The sequence below is a fragment of the Phasianus colchicus genome, chromosome 3 (assembly GCF_987193195.1).
Source record: "Phasianus colchicus chromosome 3, bPhaCol1.hap1.1, whole genome shotgun sequence".
Lineage (NCBI taxonomy): Eukaryota > Metazoa > Chordata > Aves > Galliformes > Phasianidae > Phasianus > Phasianus colchicus.
In genome coordinates, this window is record NC_143438.1 from 90,820,676 (window position 1) to 90,839,017 (window position 18,342).

Below are 18,342 nucleotides of genomic sequence, written 5' to 3' on the forward strand. Positions count from 1 at the left end.
GCAGGGAAGGGCCGTGATTCTAATTGGTTTCAGCAATCAAGAAGTTAGGAGAGTCATCTCGCAAAGTCGCATGCAAAGACATTTTGGAAAAGGGCACGTAAACACGCTCACGCACTGCTTACCCTCCATGGCTATTGTTGAGCAGAATGTGGGGGAAGGTTAAAGAAATTTACCAAAAGAAGGGAAAAAAGAAAAACAATATTAATAAAACTCAGCAGGAAAAAAAAAAAAAACAACCACAAAACAACAAACCAAAACATGTGTAGCAATAAGAGACCAGTTAAAAAGCCTGCAACAAAAACGCATCCTCAACGCTATCCGCAGTCATTGGGGTTAGCTCATGGTCCATCTGTAACAGAAGCACCATGTGCTGACAACTGCTGTGCACCCGCGTAGAAGTGGAAGTGTTTGCCATGCACCCATGCTAACGTTTTACTGAACACATGGGGAAGAGATCATGCAAAGCTCGACAGGAGCAAGCCAGTCTGGCAAGGAGCAAAGGGGTGAGTGGAGCAAAGGGCCTCTGCAACAGTGGGAAAGGTGTCCTGTGAAACCCTGCTTCCTTCGTAACATTAGGGATCTGTCACAATAGGAAATATGCAGTCATGTAGCTGTGCAGCTCTTGCAGTTGATGACCAGCCACACTCATGGTTAAGAGCTACCAAGAACCCAGCCTAGATGCATTCTATTCAACCTAATGAATTGATATGGCCAGACCCCAAAGTATGGACATCTGCAATTCTTAATAATCAACGTCCTCCTGTTCTTATAGCTAACATCAACATTACTGCAAGCTTTCAGGGTTTTCCTTGTGTGGGCTGGCTGCCTTGATCTCAGCAGGTAACACTGCACTACCTTCTTCTTGGTGCCCTACAGCTATCTGAGGGTAGGAAGGTCAAATCCTCTGATTTTCATTTTTCTCTCAGAACAGAACAGAGAGAATGGAGTCTGAAATGAACCTCAGAAGCATCTTCAGTTAAAGTCTGCAGACACTAACAAAACTACACCCTATTAAGAATTAATGAGCTGTCTTCTTGACAGGATGTAAGACCATCCAATTTCAGGAAATGCTTGACAGAAAGCAGGACAAAATCTTAACTTCTTTTCCACTTTCCAAGAAGTTATTTAATACATAAATCTTACTCACACTGATGACTTTGGTTGCTCGGGTTTGTTTGTCATCAAAAGGATGTATTTCAGAAAACATCTTTATGTTCTAATACCAGTAGTTAGAAAGGAAATTTTAGAGTAGCCACGTTCAGTAACACATCTGTTGCTGCTTTTTCATATTATCTGAGGCTTGGCAGCTTGAAATGCACTGGCACTGGTTTGCAATAAATAATCCTGCTTGAACTTGCCAGTGCTGATTCTTAAATACTCAGATGATCTCCAAAAAAAGAGAGCACGAGTGAGACAGGCAGTGGCTGAAGGACTGATTTGTGCTGAACACACTACTGTGATGGCAAGTTGTGAACTTCATGGCCAGATGACCTGGACACTGTCTGTATTTTCTTCAATCACCTAAACTAAGTGTCACCTACCACTGTATCTCCTCCCACCACAATGTGGAATCCAGTTTTTTGCTACAGGCAACAGAACTGCTATGTTATGTATCAGCTGCACTTCTGTTAGAGTATTACTGGCAGAGAAGCCCCAGTCACTATTATATCTACCTGCTAAAAACAGCTTATGACGGAAACAGCTTCTGTGGTTCCACTCAGGAGGCCCTGAAGTCACTCATATTTCTATCTCCTTAGGATTAGAACAGTAAAGGAATCCCAAAGGCAGAGAACAAAACCTGGGTGCATCACTTTAAAAGTGACTGGCACACTAAGGATGAGTTCCACTGACACCAGCAGTAACAGCAGACAGCTTCATAGCACCCTGCAGCCTCTCTGCTAGAGAACTCCCTGAAGTTTCACTTCTGGATTTATGCCTATTTACTGGAGACGAGACAACAAATCAGAAAGCATCTCAGTTAGGGGTCAGAAAGTGTTTTTCTTCTGTCCTTGCTCCCTACAGCCAGTAGGGATTTAGAAGTCCAGGTGCTGCAACAGCAGCATTCTGAGCATGGGGATCCTGAGTGTATTCTGTGCTCCTTCCTCTGAGCAGAACTATGTGAGAGATATCATATGCTTCTCAAACTACAATAAACTTGCTTGAGAAAGTTCTGGGTGAGGAACATGCTGAATCACTCACAGAGGACACGGGCAGCGCAGTTAATTTCCCAATTCCCACCGCATGTTTGTACCACAACGTTTACTTGGGAAGTTCAGTCACTTCTGCTTTCTGTGTTCTCTACTTGAGCTGAACTATTTCTACAGGGTAATGTTTTATTTCCTGAAATGTGTTTTGTGTCACTGAGCACCATACCTTCACGCCTTCATTGTAGCTGTCCACAGGGCTGTTCAGGCTTGCGAGGCTGCCCAAGTGGGGGGCTCCAGGGCGAGGGGGCTTCTTTGGTGGAGCTGCATGATCTGGTTAACAAAACAAGTGGCATGTTAGAGCACCAACATATCACATGTAACAAATCACTGCCGTCTGTCAACATTACAAAGGCTATGCCTGCTTTACTGTAACGGTAGAGGAGATGTGTCGCACAGAAGATCCATTGTTCGCACGAGCTATGCTTTAGTTGTTTCTACTCAGGAAAAGCAGAGACAAAAAGGTGTTATGTGGAACTTATCCATCAATGAGTTTTAGCAAGGTACTTTGAAAATCTCCTAGTGAGATTCCTGCTCAGTCCTACTAACTCAGTACACCCAGCCTAGACCTAGAGGAGCTTCTTACCACTCTGCACCACAATGAGTGCCCCACATGCTGCCGGAGTTCAAGGAGTGTTTGGACAGTGCTCTCAGACACAAGATCTGATTTTTGGGTGGTCCTGTGTGATGCCAGGAGCTGGATTTGATGATCTTTATCGGTCCCTTCCAACTTGGGATATCCTACGATGTTTCCTGGCTGAAATCCCAGCTGTGACTCACTTAGACACCTGAGGTTTCAGTCTCAATCTGTGTTTTGCATGTCAGAACTCCATGCGTGGCGGAGTCCTACAAGGTGATTCAGCCTCGTCTAGACAGTTCCTGACTGTTGAAACACTTCCTTGGATTTGCTGACTAATTTCTGGGGACTGCATGGGGAATTTCAGCATCAGAACACCTCTGTGCAGGTATCCATAACCGAAACCACCGCCTTGTATGGAAATCCTGGCATTTGCTCACTGTTAGTGCTCAAAGACGTGTAACCAAGGATTCAAGATAACATTATATGAACTTTGTGCTTACCTGGTTTACCCACAGGCTGATATATGTGCTGGTTACCAGCCTGTAAGATAAAATATGTATTTATAGCAGTTACTACAGTGCTCACAATTTCGCTAGCAAATTCTTCCCCACTGAAAGCAGGCAGTTCCCAGCACATTTCCCAACAGTTAAAAATACCTCCCTATTCACAATCGCTACCTATGAATCCTAACAGCAGTTATATACAATTATACAGTAAGGAAAATATTTTCACTTCTTTTGTATTGCTCATGACAGCCTAAGCCTGCACATAACGCTTTATCCTTCATTGTTACTCAAACACGCTGGCACATTCATAGCAGTTTTTCTTCTTTATTCAGAGATCAAACTGCAGAAGTTACAGTGCTGATGAAGGAATTGGAGAGCAGCAATTAGAAGCCTAAGGTATTGCTGCACGGCTGAATAGTGTCAATAATGGTAACAAGCTTCTGAGCTCTGAAGCTCTTAGTCAAGGTCAATTTGCTTATTCATTTGGAAATACTTAATGCTAGATTCAAATGACTTTCTTCAGTAATTACATTTACACCACCTTCATGCCAAGAAAAATGAAAATCTAGTCACAGCCAAATGAATACCTTATACAAAATTTGTCATATCACAAAAATAAAGTTACAAGCAAAACAGTCACATTTCATCATGCATGCGTATCTGTATAATGGATTTCCATTACAGAGCACTGAAGGCAGTTAGAATTTCATATGCCTCATGGCAAGAAGTTCTCAAAAAGGCAATTTTTAAATAAAGACAATTTTCTGCAAAGTCAGAGTACTTCCTTCCACCAGGACTTAAGGAAGCCGCTTCTTCAACACATTAAAGATGATTTTCCAAAAACTTAAGAGTTCACTGTTAACTGGTATGAAAACACAGCATCTGTTTCAGCTTGACTTCAGCTCTGGAGAATGCTATCACAATCACTGTCTGAGAGTGTTAACTAATTAACTTTACTTTCTGACCTTCTAAGCACGTCTTTTTGAACCTTATTGTATTTTCAGTTACTCAAACTGGACCATCAGTAGGACATTCTCTATCCCTGGCTCACCTCTTCAGTAACAAACCCAGAGGATATTCACAATTGTAGTTCAGCATTTATTCAAAGTCTCAGCTGGACATTTTTAGAAATTAATGTTCCTATTTTAAAACTACAGAAGATTTGACAAGGCTGGTGTGGTTAGGTTTACCTAGCACTTTATGAAGCTGTTTTCAGCTGCTCAAAACTTTATCAATTTTTAACTGTGTGAACTTCAAGTCCCAATTCTAACTCCATGTCAAGCTCAGTTCTATCTATATAGAAAACTGTAGCAAGAGGCAAAACTTCCATCATGTGGGCTCACAGAAGAATGTATTGCACAGGGAGAGTTCTGGAGAAAGGCACTAAGGAATTCTTACAGGTTTGGTAGCACGATAATCAAAGCTCCAAGTCCTGACACTCTTCTGCTGTTCTCACATCTCTCTGGCCACCATCTCACACACTGCCCTACCACCATTAAGCTTGCTCATGTTGCTAACCTAGCTATTCCAAACCTGAGAGCCCTGGGGAGAAGAGATGGGGCAAGAGGAAGGAGGCTTAGTTCCACTGGAATAAAATCATGATGTTTACTTCCAGAATGAAAGAATGTTGAAAGAATGTGAGCAAAGTTATAAACTGCTCCTTATTTCTCATCTCTCAATGCAGAACTGAGATTGACTCACAGGTTTACCTCTTAGGGCTGCCCCATGTGGAGTCATGAGTTGGACTTGATCCTTGTAAATCCCTTCCAACTCAGGATAGTCTAAGCAATGGCATTTCCAACTGCAAATGAACTCAACAGTTACATTTCAAATGCATTAAGAATTAAAAAAATGCAAACACAAATTCTGTAACTAATTTAAGAGTCTCTCCTGCAACTCATTCTGTCAACAGTCTTCTTGTTCAAGTGGAGTGAGTCCTACCTCATCTGGGAATACAAGACATCCCCTAGAAGCAGTTTGGGATGCATGTTTTTACTCTAAACCCAGGCAAAGAAAATTTGGAACTCGCTGCCTCCTACATCAAACCTCTGACATGACCTCAAGATACTCTTGCAGCACTCCCCTGAGTAGCACAAAATGCACTAATACTTTACTCATTCTTACAGTAAGATGCAATGGCAGTAAAGACCTAATGGTAACTGACAGTCTCCTCCAGGTTCGTGGAAAAAATCTTAGCAGCTTCCAAACATGAGTAACCAACTCCCAGAGACTGTATTGCAGAGTGTGATTCATGACTCTACTTTGCAAATGCAAGAAGAGTCCCTAAACTCTCCTGTTGTGAAGAAATAGTGAAGTCAAACAGAACTACAGCCCAGATAAACAAGGAAAGTGAATTTAAGACATCAACTTCCAAGAGAAGCCTTGAAGGTGATCCCTGGAGATTGTCACTGGATGAAGCATTGATTGTCTGCCCTTAACGGTCCCCAGCCTGACCCCCTTTTCTATGATTCAGAGTTTCCAATGGCAATTAAACAATTGGAGAGATGTTTTTATTCAAACAGGCAGCAGTTATGGCAGTAAGAATGAGTGCTGCAGCTGTTGCCTGACAACAAAGGAATGGCTGTGGGGGTTATTCCATTTGTTTCATGGCGGATCATTTACCCTAAACAGAGTTCTGAGTAACACAGCAGTAACATTTACATTCCTTGTAAGAGAACCCTTCAGATATTTAAACAACTGCAGAAGTTATTTTAACCCCACTTCCTGTTGACAGAAGTTTCAAAAAGCATTTTTAAATAAAAGGCCCAACCATACATCACAGGCACATTCAAAAATAATTGCAACATATTTGCAGAAACACTGCAGTATTGTTTCAAGGGGGAAAGAAAAAAAAAAACCAAACTCCAAATCCATCCAAGTGCTGCATGACCAAAGTCTGTCACTGTTCTGCTGTTCCCACAGAAGCTGAGCTCCTTGGAAAGTTGCAGAGCCATGTAATGACAGTGGAAACATTTAGCAAAAACTTTAAATCATCTCCTGTAATAAAAGACAGCACGTTCTACCATGATGCTGGAGAAGGGGCCAGGAGATGAAAGGATCCAACAGATACTCACTGGGCCCTGGAGACCTCCGTCCTCCCGCTCGATGCTGCCTCTGGAGAGCCGCACATCAGGTTTCTGAAACACAAATCACAGGATCACAGAATGGCTTAGGTTGGAGGGGATCTTAGGGATCACTGAGCTCCAAGCCCCTGCTGTAAGCTAGTTGCCACCCACCAGCTCAGGCTGCCCAGCACCCCGTCCAACCTGGCCTTCAACACCTCCAGGGATGGAGCACCCACAGCTTTTATAGGCACAATTTCACCCCGTTCTCTGCTTACATATTCACACAACCTAGGTACAAAACCTCTCAAAGACAAGGCCATTGAAAGATGAACGCTGCCAAGCACAAATGTCACTGCATTCGATGTGTTTTAGAAACAACAGCTCCCCAAAACTCCCAGCAGACTCCCAGACTGCTTGGCCATCCATTCTCAGCACACGAGTGAAAAATGCTATTTATAAATATTGCCAGTACCATTTCCCTAACACAACACTGGAAAACTGGCATTTTCTATTTTCTCAAAGGCAACAAAAGTTGTTTTTTTAAACAACTGTTCTCCTTCCAGCAGCAAAATTTCAACCACAGGATGAGAAATGCTGTGAGTTAATTCCCGCTTCCTGCTCGGAAGGCTTCTGTGTACTTGGCTCCCTCTGGAAGGCTGCAAACGGGGCCCAGTGACAGAGCTCTGTACACACTGCATGGATAGAAAAAGCTAACGTAGATGCCCAGATGCACAACTATCCTGATAAAAGTGACAAATAAATGAGTTTGTGTTCTGTCTGCTTTAAGTCACAGAGAGAAACTTGGGGCTTGACTGTTTTAAAATGGAACACTAAGACCACCCCAACTTCTTCTTGGAGAAACTGACCATTCCTCTCTCCTCCCACCAATACCAGGTGTATTGTATTTATTCTTGAAGGACAGTAATTCTTATGTAGGAAGAAAAAGGAAGAGCTGATGCGAAATAAAGCTTTGTGCTGACCTGAAGACACAAGCCGAACAAAATGAGGGTGCTTTTCTAGCACAGAAAAGCAAACTTAATGTACTGTCCTATGGAACTGCACAAGGAGTTCATGTTCTTCAGGTTGAATATTAAGAATAATTTCTTTGCAGAAGACTGGCAGTGCATTGGCACAGGCTGGGCAGAGAGGTGTGGAGTCACCATTGCTCAAGAAGTTGAAGAAACATGGAGAAGTGGCACTGAGGGCCATGGTTAGTGGGCTTGGGGGGGGTAGGCTGATGGATGATCCTAGTGGTCTCTTCCAACATGAATGATTCTGTGATTGAGGCAACAGACTCTTTTACATCAGTGTAAATACAGCCTCTGACATGTATGTGAGTGTATATATGCATAAAACGTATGCACACACACAGAACAAGATGTTAAGAGAAATGCAGACAAATACCGACAGTAACTAAGCTCACTCCACAAATACGTGCTTTCAGGGTCAGTTTTGGGGGACAAATGTATTTGTTTCTTGTTGAAAGCAACTCAAGATCCCCTTCCTTCCTTCTTTCTAAAAACACTACAGAATAATTCCAATTCACATACCCTGCCAAGTGATCCTAAAGAAACAGCAGGGCAGGCAGATCAATAACACTAACACTGATGCCTTTAAAAACACTCAGATAGCTCTAGCAGTCTGTATGAAGGGCTTATTCTGTGCATTTTCATTCAGACTTCTGCAGACAGAGCAAGGCACAGTCAGACTCACTGCCTGAAAGAACTTGCAGATTAAAAATAGACAAACCAAAGCAGACAAGGAAACATTTAACCCCTCCTTAAGCAGGAAGAACTGATGCAGACAAAAGCAAGCAATTTGCTCAATGCTTCTCTGAGAATTTGTGACAAATTCTATAGTGAAACCTACCTGGACAAATGTCTAGTTTATTTTCCTCATTATGATGATAATTTTTTTTCTTTAGTCTCATTTGACATGAGTACGTCAGACAATTCCACAGATATCAAGTGAGTTTGTGACACTCAGAGCAGGTTTTAGTTGAAGTAAATAGCTGTTCTTACTTAATTTCTATTACACTGATATTCACAATTTGTCTTTATTTCACTTCAATTTCTAGCCAGGAATTGCCCAAAGTCTTTGGAAATTGCTGAAGATTAATTCACCCTAGGGGTCACTCATGATGCTTGCACTTTGAGCAATTAACTCCTCCAAAAATACACCCTAAACCAGATTAGCCCAACAAAACTTTATTGGACTGCCCTTATACAAACGAAGCCATGGAGAGCACTGATGTTGTCCAGGTATTTCCAAAAATGTGATTTGAAAATGAAGAAACCCAGAGCCCTTGGATGCAGGAGCAGTTTGTACAGCTCCACAACCCACCTGCATCCCAGTGATCTCCACATCCACACTGTAGGAGTAAAGACAGAATCTTTAGTGCCACCACTCCCAACTTCTCCAAACGCTTCTTTCCCTCTGTCCATCAAAACCCCAACACAAGGAAGAAGAGAAATACTCAACACACGTCTGTGACCAATGACTAACAAGAGGCCCAAATGTATTTCCAACATTAATTAGTGAACGATATTCCAATTTATTCATTTGCTAAACTATTTTACACTAAAGGAGGTATCTCAGATCAAACATTCATTGCATTTTTAAACATCACAGAATGGCCTGGGTGGGAAGGGATCTTAAGCACCATCTGGTTACAACTTAATAGCAACTCTTCCTCTTCTAAGTGGATAGATTTTTAATTGAATAATATACCTTTCACAGTCAGGATAGGAGTTATTAATTTAATGTTAGCTCTTGATGCTGGCACTACACTGCAATGTGTGGGTGAATTCTTAGTACTGAGCTTCCTCAGTTCAATGCCACATTTCAGGGAAGAACAGTACTTCATTAAATTCTTGCAGAAAATCAAAGCCCTGGAAAAGTAAATGGACTCTTAATTGTTTGTTTTTTCCTAATAAGTACTCTGCTATCTGAAATCTTTGGAAGCATCAAGGGTACTTTTCAGACAGGATGCATACATTCACAAACTGGAACACAGTCTAGATTTCCAGTATTTCTGGTCACTCACTAGTAAGAGAACATGTATGTCTTGGCATTCTGAGGGCATGCCAAACTGTAATATCTCGGTGGGAATTTCTCAGGCTAAAAATTAAAATCTTATTTTAGCAACAGTTCACATCAATTATATTTGAGCTGCAGTTCTCAGTGTCAAAACAAGACAAAAACTAAACCACAGCTATGTGGGAATTTCAGAAAAAAAACAAAACTAAACACGATAAGGAAACTATGTAAGTTATTTCTTCTGAACATCCCAGGAAAGAGCTATAAATTCCCAAGCATAACACTGCTCTATCTGCTGAGGAGTTACCCAAAGGCATGAGCACATACATCTTTATTATATGTAATAGGAAGCAATGCCAGATACCATCAGTACAACCACAACAGAAAGGTTCGAGCTGGAAACTGAATTCAAATGGAGAAGCAGTTCATCAAGGCATCCTAAAAGAGGAAAAGCACTCTGCAAAACTTTCAGAGACAGCTACAGTGCAAGAAGCTACAGCAACAAAATCATCAACTGAACTGAAGAGGTCATCCTGGACAGTTTCTGTTCCAACAACCCCTGATAAGCAAACTAACAGCCATCAGTTACACAGGCTCTTATGCACCATCATCACCTCTGCTTTCCTAGCTGTGTTTAGGGATGATTCTCCTCTTGGGTCAAATTCCATATTAAAATAAAGAAGATATACTCTCCTAGAGGCAAATAAAAAAAAAAATCAGCTTCTGGCAGTTCCAGATATCTGCCAAAGCTTAAAAATCAAAGCATTCTGAAAGGGCTTTTTAAAAATTATTTTAGCTCAATGAATGCATCGATTTGCTTTTAAATTACTTCTACATGTGAGAAATCAGGCAGATTACCACATACACACCATGCCCTAGCAGAGTAATTCAATGTTTCAGTCCTGATTTGCTGTGTGCACACATAGCGTATGCTTTACATTAAGCACAAGCACTACAGGATGCCTGCCAGACTGTGGAGTAATAGGCCAAATATTTCAGTTCCAGTGAGCTGTGAAGGCCAGCAATGAAGAGACCATCTGCAATTGTAGAGCACTACATTTGGGGATGGAGGTTGCTCATTTGGCTTCTACATGCTTTGCGCTACATGAGTGTAAAGCTTCAATCAAACTGTTGTCAGTTTTACTTTTTGGAGTGGAAATACCCACTGTGTTTGCAAAATGACTCAAGAGAAAGTGCAGAACGAGAGCTTTGTGTGTTTCTTCTATGAATGAGGTAATCAACCAAACACCATAGGATATAAAAGATGATGAAAATCTTGTGGATTGCAGCACCTGGAGAATTGTAGCAGCAAGATACCTTACACAAGATGTCTTACTGGAGAGGGTCCAGAGGAGGGCCACTAAGATGATCAGGGGACTGGAGCACCTCCCTTACAAAGACAGGCTGAAGGAGCTGGGCTTGTTCAGCCTGGAGAGGAGAAGGCTGCGGGGTGACCTCATTGTAGCCTTCCAGTATTTAAAAGAGGATTACAACAGGAGGGGAATCAACTGCTTACAAAGGTACATAGTGATAGGACAAGGGGGAATGGTTTTAAGCTCAAGGAGGGGAAGGTTGAGATTAGATGTCAGAGGGAAGTTCTTCACAGAGAGAGTGGTGAGGTGCTGGAACAGGCTGCCCAGAGAGGTTGTGGATGCCCCGTCCCTGGAGGTGTTCAAGGCCAGGCTGGATGGGGCCTGGGCAGCCTGGTCTGGTACCAGATCTGCAGGCTGGTATCCTGCCTGTGCAAGGGGGTTGGAACCATGACCCTTGAGGTTCCTTCCAACCCAGGCCATTCTATGACTCTATCATTTTATGTGACTGCACTGCAGTAGTTCCACGTCTCCACCTATGTGTACCTCAGAGAGACAGCAACTTCTAACATCACCTGCATGAAGTGGGAAGTGCAGCGACACTTTGTCTTCACTTCAGCTACATCAAAAATAATTCAGAGATTTCCACCCTGTTTCCAGGAGGCACTGATATCCAAAGCAATTTTACCAAGATGGCATGAAAGGCTGCAGCTTTAACCACTGTCCATGAAGCTACCCGACTCATGTCAGTGGCCCCTCTGTATCAGAGGATGGGAGTTAATTTCAAAATAATTCCCCCCTGAAAAAAATCCCCCAACTCTCCTACTCTCTTCTCACTTCCCAGCAGATATATTTGGTTCAATTTTCAATTTAAAACCTTCTTTTCAGTTTTTACCCAACAGATTTAATTTCACTCATGAGCTTCCTATGAAAAGAGATCTGTTTATTTTCCCTTTATATAGCAGAATTTCAGAATTGTGGATTCTATTTAATGCTGCAGCTTGCAAACAACATCTCCATCTCCTTTCACATACTATTTACATGTTCTCAAAGGACTGTTTTCAGACAAACCACACAGATATCATCCTCTCTGAAGACTGTGCATTTCCATTTCAATGCCACTGCCATTTCATTCTTCATCTTGGGTGTCTCTTCTAGCAAACACAGCATCAGTGCTGTTCATCTTTGTCCTAACATGCTGTAAGCTGTAGTTATTCTTTGCAAAAACAGCGATAAATTTTGAATCATGAACAATCACTAGCAAAAATTGTGCCAAAAGAAACCCCAGTAAGGATTTTCCTTCTCATTACACAGCATCTCACATTAAATGATTTGCAGTCACTGCTCTGTGAGTCCAAGTCTCAATAGTAGAAATGAGATTTAAGATAAACTGTAGGAGTCTGAAGACTGTGTAAATAAAGCTGCTTTTGAAAGCAGCCAGCTTTAAACTAAGAACACTAGGCTGTAGAGTTACATAAGCTAAAAATTTAAATCTGGCTCTTCTCTCTCTATTGTTCTCTATGCCTAAGAGGAAAAATGTTCTTCTGAAACCTAAAGCAGGGACAGGAGAGCCACACCAGCCAAACAATGTCATCAAAACCTAAAGGTTAGTCTTCTTGCAGAGAATGCTCTCAAAGCATGAGAGACAGAACACTCACTGGTAAAATAAGTTGTCTCTCTTCCTTCACATTTTGAGAGGTTTTAGTGAAGTCCCTCTCTGGACAGAAGAAATGTCAGTTCTTTATTAGAGACCATGGGGTAAACAATGTGAACATGTACAACATATATAATACTTCTACACTGGACACTCATATTTGAAATCTCATGTATAATCTCTGGATGTTCTTCAGGAGAAGGCCAAGGCCTACAGGACTGCTTCCTCACAACGACTCTTCTACTGTCTTGATTTCTTCAGCATAAAACCTAGAAAACCATGTTCCTTATTCAAGAAATAGCCACGTTTAAGCAAAAGTTTCCCAGGCAATGTACCATGCTACGGGTTCAAATATAGCCTGTGACTACCACTACAGCTTGTTCAAATTTTGATACAGTGTCCAAGTCTGTAATGCCTTAAATTATAACCCCCACACCTCTATACTGAAAACGTTAGTGTGGAAAGACCAAGAATTTAAGTCTTCAGTGAATTCTGATTCTCCATTTTGGCCACTTAGCTTTACACTTACTCCCCTTCAAACTTGCTCTTTTTCCCTTCCCAACTATTTAACATTTACATTGGGTTTACAACCAAAAACAGCTCTGAAAAAGCTACAGAGCTGTAGAGCTCACAAGCTCATGAGCACCTTTAAATAGGAGGTGGTAGTAGTGATGGTGTCTCTTCAGCAGTAGGCTCTTACAGGGCAAAAGAAAAATCAACAAGCAGCAATCCAGGGGATGTTAAACATCTTGATAGTGTTCTGCTTTGCTTCAGCCCCAGGACCGAGTGCTACCAATAATTATCACCTATTCTGCAGAAAAGGTGAAAACTCCTGCACAACCCACTGCCACCACCTGAAGTTACCATGTCTCATTTTCAAGAGGTTCCTATTAAGGAAGCACTCTTGGGGCAATACATTAATCCCTCAAAAAATTCTTGATGATCTTGTAAATCTTAATCCACATTTGTGAAAGCCACAAACAATTGGTGCCATTCAGGACTGGAAAAGCTAATGCCTCAATGAGGCAAGAAGTTTTTCCTTTCCTCTCCCTTGTAACACATTTGACAAAGCAATCTGGGTACAGTGGTTTCTCTGTCATCATCAAATGATGAGTGTTTACAGAGAAAGAAGCCAAAAGCAAGCTTCACTGCCTTTTAATCAAAAGTGACATATTACCTCTGTCACAGATCTTAGCTAGAACACACAATGGGCATGGAGGCATCTACCAGCAGCTCTCATCTGCTAGTAGAGATTTATCCTACCCTCGGTTGCTCATCAACTGTTTGGATGAGCACATCTAATGAACACCCTAAGAGACTAAGGTAACTCAATTGCCAAAGAATTAGATCTCAGTAACACTGTTTACATTTAAGATCTGCTCTCTGTTCCTTCCCATTGGCGTCCTGTAGAATAAAGCATAGATTCTTACTTCCAAGGGACTCAATGTACTGGCTTCAGCATCCCTAAAATATGGCTTTAAATTTAGTGAGACAACCATAACCATAGCAAACATCCAAAATAAAAATAAGTCACCTGGGCAATTACTCAAACTTAACTCTCATAACAACTTACCACACTTGCATTGATACAAGCATGTCTTCTGACTACATACAACAAGAAAAGCTTTCAAATCAAAATATTCCTTGAAATACACTTGAAACCAAACGTGTGACTGATGCATGTCACAACCCATACCACACCACTGCCATGCACCTATCCAGTGAGGCTCATGGACTCATAGGCTTCTCAGCATGAACCTATACAGGAAAAATATCAGCTGTTTGAGTTTGGTTCTTTTCAGTGGTGCCCAGTGCCAAGACAAGAGACAATGCAGACAAAATGGAACCCAAGAGGTTCTGTCTAAACATCAGGAACCACTCCCACATTGCGTAGTGAACTGAGCACTGGCAAAGAGAGGTTGTGGAGCCTGCTCCTTGGAGATCTTCAAAAGTCACCTGCACGTGGCCTTGGACACCCTGTAGGTGTCCCTACTTGAGCAGGAATTGGACCACATGGATCTAGAGGTCCCTGTCAACTTCAGCTATTTTGTGCTCCTGTGGTATCTGTAGCACAGGACACACTAGCTGAACACTTGAAGAAAAATCAGAATGAATGAATGAATGAACGAACAGTAAGCACAAAACAAAGCATTACCAGGAATCGTTCCTCTTTCTCAAGCCAGCGTTGATCTTCTTCCATCTCTTGTTGTTGTCGTATTAATCTCTCCTCCATGAGATGTGTGGGTAGAACCTGCCCCATTCCTCGTACGTCCAAAGTGCCTGAATCCTACAAAACAATTGAGTTTATGCAGCCTTACAGCACTGGCAATCTGTAAACATTTGAACAATTTGAACATGAGCAAAATAGTCACGTGCTTCTGCCAATACTTTATTCAAGCACAACATAATTAAACTAAGTTGTTTCTATTGCCCCTCTAGAATAAACACGAATGCTGAACTACCTGGAATGACAACACTCAACGGAACTATACAGAGCATGAAAAACTGCATGGCTGCAAGCAGTAATGGCAGAATATATGACCGAATCAACCAAGAGTAGCTTGAGGCAACTGAAGATGTGGACACCTATCTGCTCTCCTGTATTTATGGTATAAGTCTCAGTTCTCATATAAATGCTTACCAGAGGCTCAAAGACTAGAGCACTGCTTATAGAGCAAATGAAGTTAGACAGAATCTTTGTGGAACGATAAAATGGAATTAAAAAATGGAAAATATTGGAGGAGAACAAAAAAAAAAAAATGCTGCAAAAATTAGAGGAGGGAAATAATTCCATGTTCCTTGTGGCTACATGCAGGATCTGGTTAAAGAACTGAATTCAGTCATGACACCCATCCCACTGCAGGAAGGCAATTTAAAAAACACTACTGAAACACACTTGTTTTTCCTACAGTACTCTCCAGATATACCTAAGGAATTTTTTAAAAGTGTATTTACTATACAGAGTGCAACAACAGCTGTATCAGTTCACCATACCTCCATGTTTGGCTGCCATACTGATACTTCCTGAGGTCGATGGTTCCAGGAATCTGTTTGATCCAAGAGAGAAGCTTGTCCAGGATAAATGCTGCCTGCCATGGCTGGTATCCCATGAGAACCAGAGTAGCCAGATACCTTTAGGGATGAAGAAAAAGAAAGTTACAGCAGTAGGATTTATGCTCCCCCATACTTAATAATCTTTTTTTTTCAAGGGAGTAAATATGAGTGACTCAATTCAAGCAGTCATTGTGAGGGAGGACAGGAAGCAACAAAAGAAGAAGGAAGCCAAGCCAAGATGTGACACAAAACTTTTCTCTAATTCATATACCATCTGAGGATGCCTAACCTAACAGCTACATTAGAAAGTATGTTTCAACCTCTGTAGTCAAGAAGATCGAAGTACTCTGACAAACAAAACCAACCCTACTGATACTTTTGGGAGACCTACATACACACAGCTCATATCCAAGTTAATAGAAGCTATGCACACATCACCCAACAAGGCCATAAATAATGTACCCCCCACTCCATATTACAAGCTAAAGTTCTGAGTGAGTGCATGTAATTACTGTGCTTAGCTACACAGCTTGAGAAATTATCCACAGAAAAATCAAACTAGCTTTAGTAAGTCTGAAATATTCTGATTAAAAAATTAAAACCTCCCCAACCCCATGAAAAAAAATAAAAAATGTCATCTGAGTCTGTTGTATATGGCTGCTTCTTTGAATAGAGTGTACTTAAAGAAGGCTTTCAGCCAACAGAAAATAAAGCTGTTTCAGAGAAATATTAGGGAGTACAATATCAATAAATCCAAGGAAAGTGCACCATCCAAACCTGTTCTATAATGCAAGGGATTTCGTAACAGCAAAAATTCCAACCCAGCCCAAGACACTCCATTTCAACAGAACAAATCCTATGATTCTATGATTCATTAAGAAATGTGTAGATATGGCACTGAGGGACATGGTTTAGTGGGCATGGTGGTGATGGGTTGATGGTTGGACTGGATAATCTTCGTAGCTTTTTCCAGTCTTAACGTTCCTATTCTCTGATAATAATCTATAAATAAGGTCTTTACCCCAGACATTCTACGATCTGATAAATGCTAACAGGAGCACCACATTCCTTCAGCAAATATGAAAAAGTCCAATGCGCTTCACTTCAGTTTCAGGAATTTGAGCACTACATCAGATATGGAAATATTTACCATCTGGAGGAAACCTACTAGGCTCAATTCAGGGTTTGTTCTGATGTAGAACAAAAAAACAGCAGCAGTCAACGGAACTAAACAGCAGCAGAAGTGAATCAATCCCACAAGCTACAACTAAGTCATAAACACCACATTTGAATAAATGCATGCAGAGTTTAAAATACAATACCTGGTAGTGATTTGGCTGTACCATATGCTGAGGACTCGGATAAAACCCTTCACTGGACCTTGGGCTGGGGTAACCAGGCCTGCTGGGCTGCAAATACAAAGAAATTTTAGAAGAGTCTTTATAAACAGAAACTAAATCCACAAAATTATTCTCTGGTGAAAGAAACATTTACATTACACACAAAAGCTAAAATAAAGAAAGAAAGAAAGAAATTCCTAAAATAAACATTCTAAATTATTTACCATTTAGAACAAAAACAACATAAAATTAAATTTTCCTCCATTTTCATCTGGAAACAACAGAGGCTGAATTGTTTGTTGGATATTTCAGTAAGTAGCATTCACTCTGTCTATTTCTGGGGCTTATCTGATTGCTTGAATGATGGGGCCTTCTCCGTGCTGTTCTTAACTCCAAAAAGAACACTCTAGAAATCTTAAATCAGGCTTTCAGGTTGAAATAGCATTGTTTCTAAATTCATAATTTGCATTATGTAAAGTTCTGCCGTTTGTTGCTCTGTAACTGTTCCCAAAAGCAAATTACTGTGCTTCAATCTGAACACAAATCTTTGTTCAGCACAAATATTTACATGCATTATTCTGAGGACCAAAGTCAGTTCTGATCATTAACCCCCATATAATTCACTGCCTTAAAATGGAAGGTGCTTCTGGCCATATTCTGAACATGCTCTGTTCTGCAACCCATACCTAGTCACAAAAAACTGCTCCTATTAGGAAGGACAGCTAAAGAAAAGCTATCAGATTATTTCCCCAAGCATCATTCTTGTCACTTTCAGCAGAAGCAGAATACTCTGCACGTAAACAAAGCTGATGTGTAATCACAGGAATACATGAGAAAAATCAGAAGAAATTAGGAAAGCTCAATGAAAATGAAGCTTTTTTGTCTGCACACATTGAACAGGCTGGCCATCCTTTTGCCAGAGTAAGCATAGCAATTTCACACTGCTGAAAGAAGCAGTGATGGAAAATGACGCTCAGAACAACTTATTTTTATCTTCAAAGTAGAAGTGTTCAGTTATTAATACTTGATGTTAACCTCTATCACAGAATCACAGAATGGCCTGGGTTGAAAAGGACCACAATGACCATCTGGTTTCAGCCCCCCTGCTATGTGCAGGGTTGCCAACCACCAGATCAGGCTGCCCAGAGCCACAACCAGCCTGGCCTTGAGTGCCTCCAGGGATGGGGCATCCATTGGGCAACCTGTGCTAAAGGTGCATTTGCCTTTTTTGATGAGGAAGTGTACTGCTGTGCATCTCAGAAGGAAGAAAAAAATTAACCAAAGAGGCAAACATACCCAATACAAAACCCAAACCTCAACATTCTGTTTCAGTTAAAAGCTACTATCACATTACTTTGGAACTTCAGAATTTTATCATTCCCTACATGAAAACTGTTATCACTCTGTAGTGCGATCTTTTCCATCTGAGGTTTCTCACTAATTACTGATAAAAGTAATTTCATAGCACAAACTGAGAGTTGTGAGCTATCTGAGAATGTGAGGAATTGAAGGCTATAAATGGGAGTTAAAGCACATGAAGAACTGTTACAACAAATTACTGAAAGAAAAATCAATTGTCTCTATTAAAAA

General features: G+C 41.1%; 1 protein-coding gene across 13 annotated transcripts in view; it reads right to left on the reverse strand.

Annotated features, from left to right (window-relative positions):
• The window catches only part of PTK2 (protein tyrosine kinase 2), a 192,336-nt gene that overhangs the window by 3,271 nt on the left and 170,723 nt on the right, over nucleotides 1-18,342 (reverse strand). For 12 of the 13 annotated variants that reach the window (XM_090138045.1, XM_090138046.1, XM_090138044.1 and 9 more), the window contains 6 exons: nucleotides 16,735-16,821; nucleotides 15,353-15,490; nucleotides 14,514-14,645; nucleotides 6,365-6,427; nucleotides 3,285-3,324; nucleotides 2,374-2,477 (listed from right to left, as the gene is read on the reverse strand). In XM_090138045.1, the coding sequence (XP_089994171.1) occupies nucleotides 2,374-2,477; nucleotides 3,285-3,324; nucleotides 6,365-6,427; nucleotides 14,514-14,645; nucleotides 15,353-15,490; nucleotides 16,735-16,821 (564 nt within the window). The other variant, XM_090138049.1, reaches the window with a different exon arrangement.